The 15,583-nt window shown below is 38.4% G+C and overlaps 2 protein-coding genes and 1 long non-coding RNA gene across 4 annotated transcripts; 2 read left to right on the forward strand and 1 right to left on the reverse strand.

Moving 5' to 3' along the window:
- The first annotated feature begins 3,675 nt into the window (after positions 1-3,675).
- Positions 3,676-8,121, forward strand: LOC306821497 (uncharacterized protein). Of its 2 annotated transcripts, none has more exons than XM_079339961.1 (10): positions 3,676-3,799; positions 3,893-3,963; positions 4,095-4,203; positions 4,452-4,603; positions 4,701-4,849; positions 4,994-5,156; positions 6,186-6,279; positions 6,394-6,472; positions 6,567-6,637; positions 6,728-8,121. In XM_079339961.1, the coding sequence occupies exons 1-10, from the start codon at positions 3,786-3,788 to the stop codon at positions 7,695-7,697; spliced, it is 1,872 nt and encodes a 623-aa protein (XP_079196087.1). In that variant the 5' UTR covers positions 3,676-3,785; the 3' UTR covers positions 7,698-8,121. The 2 variants fall into 2 exon arrangements, with proteins under 2 accessions (XP_079196087.1, XP_079196088.1); XM_079339962.1 differs by having other exon boundaries at positions 4,095-4,194.
- Positions 8,122-10,549: 2,428 nt separating this feature from the next.
- Positions 10,550-14,962, forward strand: LOC306821688 (interferon regulatory factor 2-like). The gene is made up of 3 exons (XM_079340243.1): positions 10,550-11,067; positions 11,164-11,263; positions 14,363-14,962. Exons 1-3 carry the CDS (start codon positions 10,978-10,980, stop codon positions 14,557-14,559), a joined length of 387 nt encoding a protein of 128 aa, XP_079196369.1. The 5' UTR covers positions 10,550-10,977; the 3' UTR covers positions 14,560-14,962.
- LOC306821689 lies at positions 11,384-15,036 on the reverse strand. The gene is made up of 3 exons (XR_013778825.1): positions 14,956-15,036; positions 12,887-12,954; positions 11,384-11,907 (listed from the first exon to the last, which is right to left on the reverse strand). It is a non-coding gene; the product is annotated as an uncharacterized lncRNA (long non-coding RNA).
- Between the last annotated feature and the right edge of the window lie 547 nt (positions 15,037-15,583).

Here is a 15,583-nt window from a genome sequence, read left to right on the forward strand (position 1 = left end):
CTAGAATTTTCATGAATTGAATTGGGAGTAGAACAAAGAAAATGTATTGTCTCTTTCACTTTGACTTTAACAATATTTTGGGTGCTCAGCCTAGTAGGCTGCTACTACACTATTGAACAAATTAAATTACAACAAGAAATATATTAAAGCCAGAGTTATTCATGTGAAGCATTGTTTGGTTTTAAGTTTTTTTTTTCCTTATTAAAACATGGCTATATAAAGATGCTTGTTTAGCGTGCAGTGAATCACTAGTCTTCTTTATTACCTGCTAAAACCTCCAGAGACTTTGTGCAATGTCTGAGGTCAGCAATGTGACGCTAAATGTTTGTCTGTACTGTTTGGTGGTGCGTTGTCATTGTGGATGTAAACTCCATTTGGACTCAACATTAGCCTCTGAAATGAGATGAGCAGCCTGCGCTGTGCTTGGTTTGATTTCATTATCTGTTCGGTCAGTAATCAGCCGAGGTATTAACAATCAATGTTGAACAACACTTGATGTGACAGTTTCTGCTCGGTTCAGATCCATAGGTTTCATAAACATACACATGTAAATTAAATACTGCTGGATGCCTCAGAGAAAACTCAAAATCATCTTAAACAACTTTTAAACAACACAAATGTAATCACAGGTCCATTTAAAGAGTTGAATCTTCCACTTGTCCAAGTGGAAGACATTTGTCATGGTATGGCTTAGAGAGGCTGTACAATATAAAACTCCAGCAGATAGCACCATTGCAGCTTGTTTGTGTTTCACTCCCTAATGTGTTGCTGAAACCCTTCAGAGTGCGTTTTAAGGGCTGAGCAACCTACAAAGTTCAGTAGACTTACCCTGTTCGGCTACTTACACAGGAGTAAATGTACTTTTTGTTGTTGGGGTGTTTTCTCCAGCAGCTCCATCTGGTTCTGTCTGGACATGCTGCAGCTCATTTACTACCAAACCATTTCTCAGTCACCAGCACAGAGAGCAGATAATGCAGTTCAACAGCTCCTCCTCTCGGCGAAAGTAAATGGTATTGAGCTTGTATATCGCTTTTCTAGTCTTCTGACTACTCAAAGCGCTTTTACACCGCAGATATATGTTGTTGAAATAATTTTAAAATATTTGTTTTTCTGACACTGGACTATTGTTTACATTGACAAACATGTAAACAAGTAACATATTTAGTGATCTTTGCAGATATTTGTGTTTGTTTAAAGTACCAATTGTCCACTTGTGTCTGTGTTTTGGAGCTGACTTGTGGAGGAGATCAGAGGAAGCTTTGTGGAGTTGAAGGACCCATGTGAAGAGGAACTTTTAGTTGAGGAGAGGAGCAGGAGTCGGTGGTGACCATGGAGGATGAGATAAAAACTTCTTTGGTGCACAGATCTTGTAGCAGAAGGAACATCTGAATGGGCCTTCATCAGCCCCAAATAGAGCTGGATGTCACTGAAGTCAAGCAGGATCTGAAAAAAGCATGCAAAGAACATCTGTGATTTGATTACATCAAAAAGTCCTTTAAGTATTGCCTATAAACTTTCCCCCAAGTCAAAGAGACGCAGGTCGACAAGCAAAGCTTCTGCACATGTTCCTCAGCCACATTCTCCCCCTGCTGGGTTGGCATCCATGCCCAGGTAGGCCAATATGCCATTTGGGTAATAACACACACCTACTTAAAATTTTTGAATTTTATTTACTCTATTTACTCTTAAGTAGGGTTTTCGACATCAGAAACTGGTCCCCATAGAGTCTTTCCTGTAGCTGATCTACTTTAACTTTAGATAAAGCCAGAAGGAGCTTGTCCTCCGCTTTAATATCCACCACACCATGGTAACTATGGTAATCATGCCATGGGCCAGCGTCCTACATCCATCGATCTGTAAACTCTTGGAAGACACCTGAACAAACAACAGCTCATCTTGCTTTGGAGTTTAAGGACTACAGACACCCAGATCATCACTGACTTCACAGAGCTGTACCACCAGACACATTCATCACTGCTACCTGAGATTGTAGGGGACCTCCTCAAACAATTCCAACTTCACCTTCAAAGTGACGTTACGCATGGCACCCCATGGTGCTCTAACATTTGTGTCAGCAGTCTATGAAAGCTCTGTGAGTGACACAGAGGTGTTCAGGCTTGTCAGCCATTATTCCCCTCCTCTCGTCTGACTTGGGAGTTTTAGTTAACAAGAGCTTCCCAGTGGATGAGCTGGTCCCCAGCAAGGTTCACCAGTGTGCTTTTAAATCTTAGGGAAACCAAATGTTGATGCCTTAGGATTTTGAGATCCAATCGACTGCTTGTTTGAGAATACGTGTGCAGAAGTTATGAAAGGGAGCATCAACAAGCTATTTACTAACATGTCTCCTCTCCAAGAATTGAACTCTGATCAAAACGTTTCGAGAATGCAGTTTGTCTTCACACTATACAAATAAATAAGACCAAGCAAGTGGGAACACTGTCAATCATAATATGGATATGATGTCCTGTGATTAAATATGAGATGAGATGAGATTCAACTTTATTGTCATTACACATATACAAGTATAGTGCAACGAAATGAGGTTTGGCATCTCACCAGAAGTGCAAATAAGCAGAAAGTGTCTTTAGTGTCTATCTTTATTTTTAAACTTTTGTTTTTAAACAAGACATTTCAAACTATCCGATTTATAGTAAGCATTTGTAATTTATATTTTTGCGTCTCCCCTTTTCATTTAAACACAACAAGATTAATATTGAGTCTTTTTATTCTGATACATAATCAAATAAGTGCCATTTAAACAATCTTTGTTTATGTTCAATCCTACAGGAAAACCGGAATATCTTTCAGGAGTATATACTTATTATAATGATAGACCTGCTTTACATACTGTATTTATTGTCATCGCAAAACGTTTTTTATTTTGTACAAGTGTAAATTTAAGTAAACATATCTTAAACTTGTTTTGAATTTGTTTGTCTAGAATGTTAAATTGCTTTAAGGGCGAGATAAGAAATCGTGTCTTTATCGTTGGATCAGTTTGTGCATTTTAAATAATGAACAGATAAGCAACACCAAGGGTTCACTAAACTAAAATAGGCCTTGTGCATATAAGATACTTCAGTAATTTTATTTCATGCTTCTTTACACTTTTACAAACTATCCATAACATAGGCTGGACCTATATATTGATGCTGTTGTTACTGTTAATCTGTTAATGTGTTTTCTAAAGCAAAAACAAAACAACACAAAACCCAAGTTACAATGTCTATTCTACAAAGAGTAAGTAATCCCTAAGACTATATGCTTAGACTTTAAAGGTCACAGACAGACAGACAGACAGACAGACAGACAGATAGATAGATAGATAGATAGACAGATAGACAGATAGATAGATAGATAGATAGATAGATAGATAGATAGATAGATAGATAGGCTACAGCTAAATTACGATGGCCTTTAAAGCACAGCTTCGCGTTCAATCCCATTTCAGTAGAGAAACAATAGACCACAAAGAGCTGAAAAGCCTATATGATGCCTTCAGAAATCTTTAAAAAATAAAAGTGGTAATATACGAAAGCGTAAAGTGCTCCATTCCTATAATGCACGTGTAATAAAAGCTGCAGTTAAAGTGTATAATCCTGTGTACTGGGACGGACACGCCCTCTTACACTTCCTCAGAAGTAATGGAGCAACATTTCCAGTAAGCGCGACACCGCGAGACTCCGAGCACGCACTGAATAATAGCGTCACTTTCAGCCACTATGGATCAGGACTAAGTTGGATATCACTTTTCGAAGGAGACAAAGCAAATACATCGTTTCACCATGGAATTAAAATGGTAATCTTCATCCCTCGATATCGTGGGACCAAAATCATCATCCAAATTGTCGGATTAAAAATAGCCTTTAACTTCCTGCTTTTCTGCTTTCAGGAGAGTTGGCGTTCGGAACACTTTTGTCCTGCTGATCCTGGGAAATATTGCGACTCTAATATCTGTTCATGGTACGTAGAGCCTACCCTGCAGACAGTAGACACGTAGACAGCTTAGAAATCAATATGCCTAAATGCAATATGTCATATGACATGATGTCAAACATCAGTCTCACCTGTAACCTATATTCTGTCTCGTGCAGGCCAAAATCTTGACTGTACCAACGACTTTGAGGAGTTTATGAATTGCAGCTTTGGAGGACAAAACTGTGGCGAATACAACATGACTCTAGGGTGGGACAAGTGGTACGGGTGAGATGTTGTTTTTTACATTTGCCAATGCATGTGCAATGTGTGAATATAACAACTTTAAAACAGTAGCCCACAATTTGGATTCAATGGCTGTGTAAGTAAAAGAGACTATAGGTCTAATCCTAAAATACGAATCTGAAACCATGAGTTCACTTGAGTTTTCTACTACATCATAGGCTGTGTTATTAAAACCAAGGGACTAAGTCTGAGAACCTCAACAATATGTTCTTTTTTCTTTTGTTTCAAAGGGACAAGAGTTGCATTTTCAAGCAATGTGTGGTTGGACAGTGTTGTTGCTCCATCCAGATGTTTAGTTTTATTGTGGGCTATGAGCATACAGCAACACTTTGGAAAAAGGGCAAAAGCATAGAGACCAAAACCTTCAGCGTCATAGACAGCAGTGAGTTGACTTGTTTCCATCAGCATCATTATGACAGAATTAGACTGAACAGTGACAGTGTATAAAACTAACTTTTTTATTTTCTGCTTTTCCACAGCAAAGCCAAAAACTCCAACATTAATTTCAATTGATGAATCTAACGGGAACTATCAAGTTAAGTGGTTGACAAACACAAAGGAGGACAATTTTTTAAGCGGGAGTCTGACAGCTGAAGTGACTTACTATGAAAAAGGAGGCACACATAAGGTAGGATCATAGTACTGTGCTCTGTCTAACAATTAATTCTTGCCAATATAGACATAGACCCGGGTATGTCAAGTTAATGCGAGGTGAAATAAAGTAATATTGCTTGGACTCTCCTTTTTTAAGACTCATGTTTCTCCTTCCTAGATTTCTGATAAAGTCAACCAGAAAGCTGAAGGTGGAAGGAACCGCTATGAAATTCAAGGCCGACTCTTGAACTCAAGCACAACTTACGTGGTCAGTGTGAAAAGCTTCTTCGATTTGAGCGGGAAATACAGTGACAGTAGCAATGAGTTGGAATTTACAACCTGTGAGTGAATTCTTTACCTCTTCTATTATTAGTATTTTATTCTGCATATATGTTTGAATCTTCACAAGGATGTTGCCACTTATTTCACAAACGTATATAAAACTAAAATACTTCAAAGACGAACCAATAAGGAACATGCTCTGACATGTTCTTTCATTTTCTTATTTGGCAGGATTAAACTAAAATTCATTGTAATGTTGTGGCAGAATTTGCATTGTATACATATACTGTATATATATATATATATATATATATATATATATATATATATATACACACACACACACACACACACACACACACACACACACATATATATACATATATATATACATACATACATACATATTGCTCAAAACTAAGAAAAAATAAAGGGAACACTTAAACAACACAATGTAATTCCAAGTCAATCACACTTCTGTGGAATCAAACTGTCCACTGAGGAAGCAACACTGATTGACAATCCATTTCACATGCTGTTGTGCTAATGGAATAGGCAATTAGCAAGACATCCCCAATAAAGGAGGAAAAATGAAAATGCCTTCATTTCTGCAAAATGAAGGCATTGATACTCTGGACTGGCCCGTTCCCCAGACCTGAATCCAATTGAGCACATCTGAGACATCATGTCTCGCTCCATCCACCAACGCCACAATGCCCCACAGACTGTCCAGGAGTTGGCGGATGCTTTAGGTCAGATCTGGGAGGAGATCCCTCAGGAGAACTCAAAGTTGGATCTGCCTGTAGTGTGTTTGTCCACTTTAATTTTGAGTGTTACTCCAAATCTAGACCTATTGGTGAATAAATTTGATGTCCATTGATCATTTTTTGTGATTTTGTTGTCAGTACATTCAGCTATGTGAAGAACAAAGTATTTAATGAGAATACTTAACTCGTTCAGATCTAGGCTGTTATTTTAGTGTTCCCTTTATTTTTTTTGAGCAGTGTTGTTGAATACAGGGTGTAGTCAATCTATTCGGTTTCTTATTTGTGCAAAACTAAACTAACCCTATACATGTTTCCTCACAGCTGTGTCCTCCAACACTCTGTTTTTGGCCATCGTCATCGGGCTCAGTGTAGCTGCAATTCTCATCAGTGGCGTTATATATTTCTGTTACTTAAAGTAAGTCGTGCCACTGAACGTATTTTCTTATTGTTTATCTGTAAGTGAACTATATGTAAGGATCAAGAGTGATGTTGTCAAATTATCATAATTGATTCCTGCTTTTGTTTTCAGGCTCAAAAACAAGTGTTTGGACACAGTTGCCAAATGTCCAAATCCAAAACTTCTTGATGTGCAGCCGCGTGTGCGAGAGGTGAGGCTCATGTGACATGTACTGAATGTTGTCCAGAAATCTGAAACTTGCATAAAAAAGGTTTTTATTTGACTTCTTATCATCTTTGTGTCAGGTCCTGAAGCCTGTGCAGCCCTTCATCTCCATTATCTGTGTTGAGCCTTTTTCAGATGACAGCAAACCATGGTAAGTGACAACAATATAACGTTTTTTTGATTTAAGGATTTCACTTTCATTGTAATGGAAGTTTGAATAAACCCATGTTTCTGTATTTAGGTTAAAGGATTCAGTGAAAGACTTCAGCAGTGACAGCCTTCAGCAAAGTATTGGAGTCAGCACTGGCTCCTCTTGTCTCAGCTACGCTAACACTGAACCAGCTGACATCATAGCCGGAGTCCAGAATGCCCTCACTAAAGCTTTTGCCAGCATCTGCCCAACATCACCTTTGACCACCAGCCCTCTTACAGACTCTGACCAAAACAGAGGTCTGTTGTGTGCTCCACACAGCCCCTGTGATGTCACAGCTGAAGACATGAGCTCGGGATCGTCTGCATTTTTTAATAAAACGTACTCCGTCCTCCTTCCCATCTGCCCTGCTCAGATTAAGACAGACACGTCTGATGTCCAGATGCAGAAGCCAATGCTCTGTGAGTCTGCATACTGTCCTAGTGAGGGTGTCACTGTCATCTCTTCTTACCAACAGGCACCAGGATGCCCACTCATCAACTTAACTTCAGAGGTTTCGTCTTTATTGCCCATAGACATGTCATATCAGTCGTGTGTTGCAGATTCTGGGAGATTTTCACACGCTGACGACTCCAGTTCATCCTCCTCCTCTAGTGGAACAAATACAACTGTGTCATGTGATCCTGATTCCAGCGCTAAAGCTGCATGTGAGACCTTTGAAAATGAAAACACTGAACAGCTCACTGTATGTGATGAGAATCCCTGCTACGGCTCCATGCCTGCAGACTCACTGGGGTTTCCTCCAGTGGATTACGACTATCAGCCGTTTCAAAATCTAGTTGAGCAACCGTGTATTTTGCGGAGGGATGAAAAAGAGGAACATTTGGCCAAACAGCGTCAAGAGGCTTTCATAACAATGCCTCAAACTATCTTGAAACCAGTTGTAGCGTGTCCCACTTCCAATGGCCAGTGTCTGTCTGCGCTGCAGAGCCCTCAGTCTCTGATCTCAGCTGACCAGATCATGCCAGTGATCACAGACAGCAGCTATCAATGTCTATAGAGCTACATGTTAAGCACTTATTATTTTTTTGTTTGAGTATGAAACATTGTAAAGCATGAAAGGGAGGTCTTTAAAGTGCCTGTTCATGATCCTTCAGTCTCACATCATGATCTTTATCAGCACACAGGGAGTTGGCACTGTTGTCATGTAAATGTACATCCTATGGTATTCATTTTCATCAGAATTTTGTTTTCACATTTCCATGACATCATCAGTTAATGAACAGATGTTTAGTTGACATACATCTCTAAACTCAATCTGTTTGAAAGGTTGTACATATGTTTTTTCTGCTTGATTTGAAGAATCAGCGTCACATCTTAGACCTTTAGAGAAATGTAAGTAATTTAATATAAGACTATTCTTTGTCAATATGTTTAACTGTCTGTTATGTTTGTATATACTGTTATTAAAGCACATGAACTGATGTATCTGATTTCATATTAAGGTTGTTTTTTTTTATTGATAATGCTCTAACAAATGTTGCAGCTGAGACACAGTTTGACTATGAAGTCTTTCATGTTAGCTGGAGTGAAGACTACAGTGAAGTATAAATACACAGCAGTCAACAGCAATTCTTGCAACAAATTTACCCGTAATAGTTGGCCTTGTGAAATAAATACATGAGAAGTGATGAAATGCTGGGTCTTTAACCAGCCAATCAGCTTCACTGTTGCTACCCAGTGTTGTATAATTACTTCCTCATTTTTTTTCTCTGGAACTGCTGATGCACTTCCAGAGAAATACATCAGCTTTGCTCAGCAGGCTGTTACTATGAGACAAAACTCAAAGGAACTCTTTCATAAAGATGTAAATGGGTTTGTGTGAATGGGTAAATGACATGACATGACGGTGTATTTATTTTTGTAGAAACAATTCAATCAGATATTCCTCATGTTTAAGCCTGTGGAGTGTCCTGAGTTTTGACCGATTTCAAAGAATGGTGTGAAACTGTTTTGTCCTACCAAATTTTAATTTATTTGAATTGTAAAGTTATGATTAAAAAAGCATAGAAATTAGTGAAATAATAACTTTGGTGGATACAGAAAATGATTGATTTTAAAAAGAAATTAGTTGTACCTTATTTGGAGGAAGAACAAGCCTCAAATCAATTACAAGATCTATGAAAACTTACTTTACTACTATAAGAAAGAAATGAAATTTGTAAGACAATCCTACTTTTCTCAATTGATCCACATAATGCATTATGTGGATCAATAATCATAATCATTTCAATCACATAATCATTTTTAATTTCTTCCATTGAATAATGTCTTAATTCTTCCAAATCCATCCCTCATTAACGTCTTACCAATACCAAATGTGAAGAATTTGCTGTTGTCTTTCATGAAAAAGTGTCCCACCTTAGAAATGACATCTCTCTCACACATTAAACCTTGTTCTATTGGAAACTTTACATTTAAAGAAACAAAAATTATCTTGGGGGTCCCACAAGGGTCAGTCCTTGACCATTACTTTTTAATCTATAAATGCTTCCACTTGGTACAATTATCCGAAAACATAGGTGGCCTCATGTTGTCTTTAAGCATCATGTTGATTTTTGTCCTTTATTATGAGTTTGACCTATGTTGTATTTTAATCTGCTTTGTTTCTGTTTTAAAACTGGAACCATTTTTTTTTACGTCTGAGTTGCTTATGTGTCCCAGAGAAATTCTGTTTTCATGTCGTAGATGTAAAAGGTGAAATGAAATGATACCACTCATACGTCAACAATACACACCTGAAGGTCTTAGTCCTATAAACAAACTAACAACAGACTGCATACAAGATATCAACTATTGGATATCCAGCAACTTTCTTAAATTTAACGCAGACAAGACAGAAACACTCACCATTGGTCCAAAAAATCAGACACTGCACATCATTGATGACTACCAATCCATGTCCATGAAGCAGGTCATCAGGTGGAGGTCTTTTCGCCATGCGCAGAATAATAATCAATAATCATCTTTTACAAAAAAGGAAAATTCTGGCAGACAGCAAACCAGAGCTGTATCCACATTTCAATTGAATCATAAAAATGTAACTTGAACTGGTTTATCGCATTTGTATTGTCATGTTGTTGTTCGTGCATTTTGATGTATCTTCATAGTGTTGTGGGGTTTTATGTAACTGAACATTTTTACCCACAGTTTGTTTACCCACAGGCTTAACTCGGGACATGAGTTGGAAATTATCAATATCAATGTACTTTCTATTCAGTTTCATGCTTTCTATTGAAACTATCTTCAATTGCATTGTCCCTATTAAATAAATAAGTTCAAATTAAAAAAAGATCGATGTCCGGAGAGGGGGCCTCTAGTTACTGTCATCCTTCTCTCTGGAACAAGCTCCCTGCTGACCTGAGGTCCATGGTTACTGTGTCTACTTTAAAAGCAAAACCCAAAACGTATCTGTTCTCCAAAGCATATGCAAAGTCACTATTTGTATGTGTATGATCATTTTTATGCTAACTGATGTTTGCTATGTGGTGTGTATGACTTTGTTGATTCGATTTCTGTATCTTTTTACTTTGACTGTTAACACTTCTTTTTTGTATGTGTCTTAATGTAATCAAAAATGAGCTAATCTGTAATCAAATGCGCTATATAAACCAAATTGCTATTGTTATTATATAATTTATGTGTCCCAATTTAAAACAAAAATACCATGCTTTATTAAAATAAAGATACACACAACAGAAACCAATATCACTATCAATATCACTTTGTGAAGAAATGGAAATTCAATTGGGAATGATCCTCTGGAAGGATTACTGGACTACTGCAAGGACTATGACTTCACCGTTGTCTATTAAAGCGTGAGGACAACTTAACATGACATGACATATGAGGAATGATAAAACTGAAGCAGGTTTCTAAATGCAAAGCAGCTCCTTTATCATGCACAAGGTTACCTCTGCTTCCACCTGGTGGCCTAACAGGAGTTGACTCAAAAACAACCCCATGAAAAAAATGAATCTCCACCTTATTATTACTGACTCCCTAATGGCAGATTAACTATGACAGAAGTAAACACAACACTTTATAATAGGCATTCAACAAATGTCTGACTATGACAAATTTGAATACGCTTAAACTTTGTGGACTGCTATAACTGGACGAGCCTTTGAGGTAGGAGGACTGTCATACCTGTAAGGTCTTTGATTGGAAGAATTCAGCAGAGGAGGATCCTCTGATTTTATCTCAACTCCTGAGAAAGTCCCGCTTACCTGTGAAGCATACTGAACACCTTTGCACATACCTGAAGCTCAAACTGCAGCATGCAGCAGCAGGGCCGGCAGAGGCTGAGGCCGTGGCTAGAGGAGCAGATTCAGTCTGGGAGGTATCCAGGAGTCAGCTGGCTGGACCAGGTAGACCTCTCCATCTTATCCTCTTTCCATACTCGTACACATATCAAAACCCACATGTTGACAGTTTAATCTCTTTAATGGAATGTTGTTCTTTAGTCAGCACAAATCTTCCAAATCCCGTGGAAACATGCCGCTCGACACGGCTGGAGTATTGACCGAGATGCCACACTCTTCAGGAGCTGGGCCATGCACACTGGTAGGAGTCCAGCATGCATATATATGTAATGTGATTTGTTCGGTTTTATTGGTCAACTATAAAACTTTTATGAAAAAAAAAAATAATAATAATTATTCTATTGTTCTATGTACTTGCTTATCTTATCCTGTCAGCCACAGGAACACTTCTTTATACCTTCAATTAGGTTCTCATATTTAAAATAACATCCTAATGCTTTGGACCTGATATAGGGTGAGCAAATTAATATTTACAAACTATTAAAAGATGGACTGCTAGGATGAAGGCATCTTTACAACCAATTGGAAATGATCTATTTTTATAATGTCAAAGTGAATCACAACTTTAGCAATTTATCAACCATTGTTTCATATCATGTAAAACAGAATCTTGAGCAATTCTTTTAACTATGTAATTTCAATGTGCATTAAAAAAATACACATTTTCTTTTTGTGGGCACAATATAGGTTTATCCAACAACACAAGTATTACAATATTAAACACATGTACGTCACTCTTTGTGATACTCACATGGTTGTGCTGTACCACAACAGCAGAGATTTTTCTTTAAAGTGTCTATCTACCTTGTTACCACATGTTTAAAGAAACGTTTGCCTCACTTGTTGTTTGTTACTCACTCTGTCTCCAGTATAAGGGCCTGTCAGCTGAGGATAATTGCCAAAAAAATGTTTTATGGTTAGCTAAATGAATAACAAAAATATTTTTATTTTAATGTTAATTAAATAGTGTTTCTTTAACGGATGTTAATAAAAAAAAAACCCTGATCATCCATGTAACTTTAGTTTTCATAATTGTTCCGTGGCTTTTTTCATACCAACAACGAATACTAAACAAACAAATGTGCAATATAATTAATCTTAAAGATTTATAGGATCTCAGTGAAACACAGCCTACTCTCCACAACAGTGACTCAATCAGACAAAGAAATGTTGATTTTTAAAAAATGCTTGCTTAGTTCAGGATTTCTTTTTAACATTTACTACCTACTTTTGGTTCTTCTGCTTAATTTGTATGTATCAGTATTTACACAAAAAACTACATGTTAAGTGGACATAGATTAGCACAGTGCTTTACTAGTCTTCTTACCAAACTAAACAGTTTTACACTATATATCACTTTCACTTATTGATATGAATAAAGTTCAACTATTTAATTTGATTACTTATAAATGACTTTGTGCCGAGAGTCTACAGATCTTGACACACACTTAATTCCACGTCAGACATTATTATCCTTATTTTAGAGTCCCCTGGTTTTTACTTTCTTTGTTTGAAAATCTAATAACTAGATTTGTTTGCTTTGTTGTCCTAACCACACACGCACGCACGCACGCACGCACACACACACGCACACACGCACGCACGCACACACGCACACGCACGCACGCACGCACGCACACACACACACACACACACGCACACACGCACACACACACACGCACACACGCACACACACACACACACACACACACACACACGCACGCACGCACACACGCACACGCACGCACGCACGCACGCACGCACGCACACACACACGCACACACACACACACACACACACGCACACACGCACACAGAGCATCACATCACTTCAATGTTGGGAAAGTCATGCTTGGTGACTGTACCTGTAGCTGCATCACATCATGGGAAAGCTCCAGTTCACTTGCAGTCAAAGCTGAGGGGGATCGTATTCCTGTCAAAGTACAACAGGAAAACCTTTCTCATATGCATAACACAAAAAAACACTGTGTATGTTGTGTAAAATGACAGCACAATGTATCCCAATATCAAGTAGCAAAAAATAAAAACCATTAGAAAAGTAACGTCATGTACAATACACAGAATATATAGAATAAACTATCATGACATTTCACATGGCCTTTAAGAAAAACTTGTGACGGCTCTAAAACTGTCTACAGTTTGTAGCATGTGTAGCTGCTTCTACTGCTAACTGCTCTTCTTTTCTTCTTGTACGGCCATGTCTGCTGTTAATGATCCATGGTGGATCTTTTAAAGCTCCACTGATTTTATCACTGAGGCTGCAATGATATTCAGAAAACTGGCTGAGAGCCAAATCCCACAGAGATGCTTCATACATGAGCATTCATTTATATATGAGTGAACTCTTTACACTTGGTGAGGTAACTTCTTAGTAGATAGTAATAGCAATAGTAGAATACAGACACACTTCTTTTTTCAGATACCTTTCATGTTGATATCTTACAGTTAGATGTTAAAATGTTGATGCTGATATATGAACTATATTAACACCTCATTGCAAAGTGCTTCTTAATTGACTTAAATTCTATGAGTGACTTAGAGTGACACATGAGGAAAAGGTGACATCATTTTTAGATGTGGTTACAGGTAAAACACAGCCTGCTTCTAAACATACCTCACTACTGCAGGCCCTTTTTTCTTTTATACAGCCTGTCATACTGTTATAACATCTCATCATTAAAATAAACAAAAATGTCCCGTCCCCCGATAATGGTTTTGGTTACAGTTAGATTGAGGTCTGTGTGAATAAGTGACAGGAAATGATGGGTCAAGAATAGTGACTCACAGGGTCTTGATCAAATACTTGATACTTAGTGTGAGAAAAGTCAACTTTAATGTGATGAGGGCCGTCCTCCCTACTTCTCTGCCTGGTGCATCTACAACTTAAAACTTTAATTGAAGAAGTATTCAATGTTTATTTTTAGCTACTTACAGTACCTCTCCAACCAGGTACAGCACAAAGCTGCCACTTATCCCCAGCCGCTTGAAGTTTGGTGTCTAATTGAATTGATCATTTTTGGCTCTGTGACACACTATAACACATAATGAACATGAGCCATTAGGAGAGTTCCTGCTTTAAGAGCCTTTGTGTTTCAATTTCTATTTCTGATTTGTGATAACACGTTGTCTTATTTCTGTAAGTCAAATGAGCAAACCCGGCATCAGGTATTCAAGCTTAGAAAAATAAAAATAAAAGGCAGATTTCAAACCAACAACAAAGACACAGAACAACAACGAACAAATGAACGAACAAACAAACAAACAAACAAACAGATATGTACATACGGAAACAATTGTGTTTATACACTTTTTCTCTTCAGGACGGTATCACCCAGGCAAAGATAAGCCAGATCCAAAGACATGGAAGGCAAACTTTCGCTGTGCTTTGAATTCTCTGCCCGACATCTGTGAGCTGCAGGAGCACAGCAGGAAGAGAGGCAGCAACGCCTACAGAGTGTACAGGATGCTGCCCAGCACGCACACACCCAGACGCAGGAGAGGTAACCGCGCGTGGTAAACATACACTGACACACTGCCTGACATATTTGAATGCACTATCCTTCTGTCTCCCTCTCTTTCTCTCTCTGTCAGGGATGCATTTGTTTAGCAGATCCCAAGGTAGACAGGCCGGTTTAGCTGATGATACACACATTACACACACTTGGCAACCTACAGCAGCAGGACATGTTCCAGACACAGTGCAGAAAGTGGAGCCCCCTACTGATGACACCTTTGCCAACACTCAAACACATGGTGAGGCCCTTGTTGTTCTGACAGTTTCATTGGTGGCCTTATGCTGTAACGATGGTTGTTGCTGTTGCGTTGCAGGCATGTGGGAAACAAAACCCGAGGATCAGGAGCAAAATGAGACTGTATACAAGGTACTAAAAAAAGGAGTAATTTAGTCTCTCGCATGCAGAATGACTGGCCCCAAAATTCTTCAAACAGCTTCCTGATTTGACTTCACTGATTTTAATTCAGTTGTGTATTCTTGGGTTGCTGGTTGGGCTCTGTAGATCACTTTCTGATTAATTCTGGTTCCTGCAGTTGATGGACCACCTAAGCAGCAGTGACCACTGGAACCAGATCGAGGAGCAGAAAGGATGGAGAACACACACGCTGTGGGACCACTGGCATGGTAAGACAATATGACGATATAATAAGTCCATGAGAAACATTACATTAAAATACTTTTGTTCATGTGTGGTTAGCCAGCTGCCAAAGCTGTAAACCTCTAGAAAATAGTATGTAATACATTAAGTTTCAGTCTTTAATGTGTTACTTTATTTTCTGCCTGTCAGGTGCTGGGGATGAATGTGCGTATTCTCTGCACACAAACACCTATGGAGATCTATTTGGTCCAAACTACATCAAGGAACTCTCCGATTGGTCCATACATCAGCAAACACTGATGCTCTAGCTGTTCACAAACAGCTCGCATTTAATTAAAGCTGTGTTTGCGTCTCTCTAACCTTCAGCTGTTTTTCCGCCCTGCTGTCTGTCTTACTCAGCTGACCGCTGCAGAAGAGAAACAAGAGAGG

The sequence above is a fragment of the Symphodus melops genome, assembly GCF_947650265.1.
Source record: "Symphodus melops genome assembly, chromosome: 3".
NCBI classification, from domain to species: domain Eukaryota; kingdom Metazoa; phylum Chordata; class Actinopteri; order Labriformes; family Labridae; genus Symphodus; species Symphodus melops.

Coding starts and splice junctions, on each gene's coding strand:
- LOC306821497 (XM_079339961.1), top strand. Junction 5,157..6,185: donor TGAGTTGGAATTTACAACCT/GTGAGTGAATTC, acceptor GTTTCCTCACAG/CTGTGTCCTCCAACACTCTG. Junction 6,473..6,566: donor TGCAGCCGCGTGTGCGAGAG/GTGAGGCTCATG, acceptor TCTTTGTGTCAG/GTCCTGAAGCCTGTGCAGCC.
- LOC306821688 (XM_079340243.1), top strand. CDS start 10,978: ATGCAGCAGCAGGGCCGGCAGAGGCTGAGGCCGTGGCTAGAGGAGCAG. Junction 11,068..11,163: donor GAGTCAGCTGGCTGGACCAG/GTAGACCTCTCC, acceptor GTTGTTCTTTAG/TCAGCACAAATCTTCCAAAT. Junction 11,264..14,362: donor GAGCTGGGCCATGCACACTG/GTAGGAGTCCAG, acceptor TTTTCTCTTCAG/GACGGTATCACCCAGGCAAA.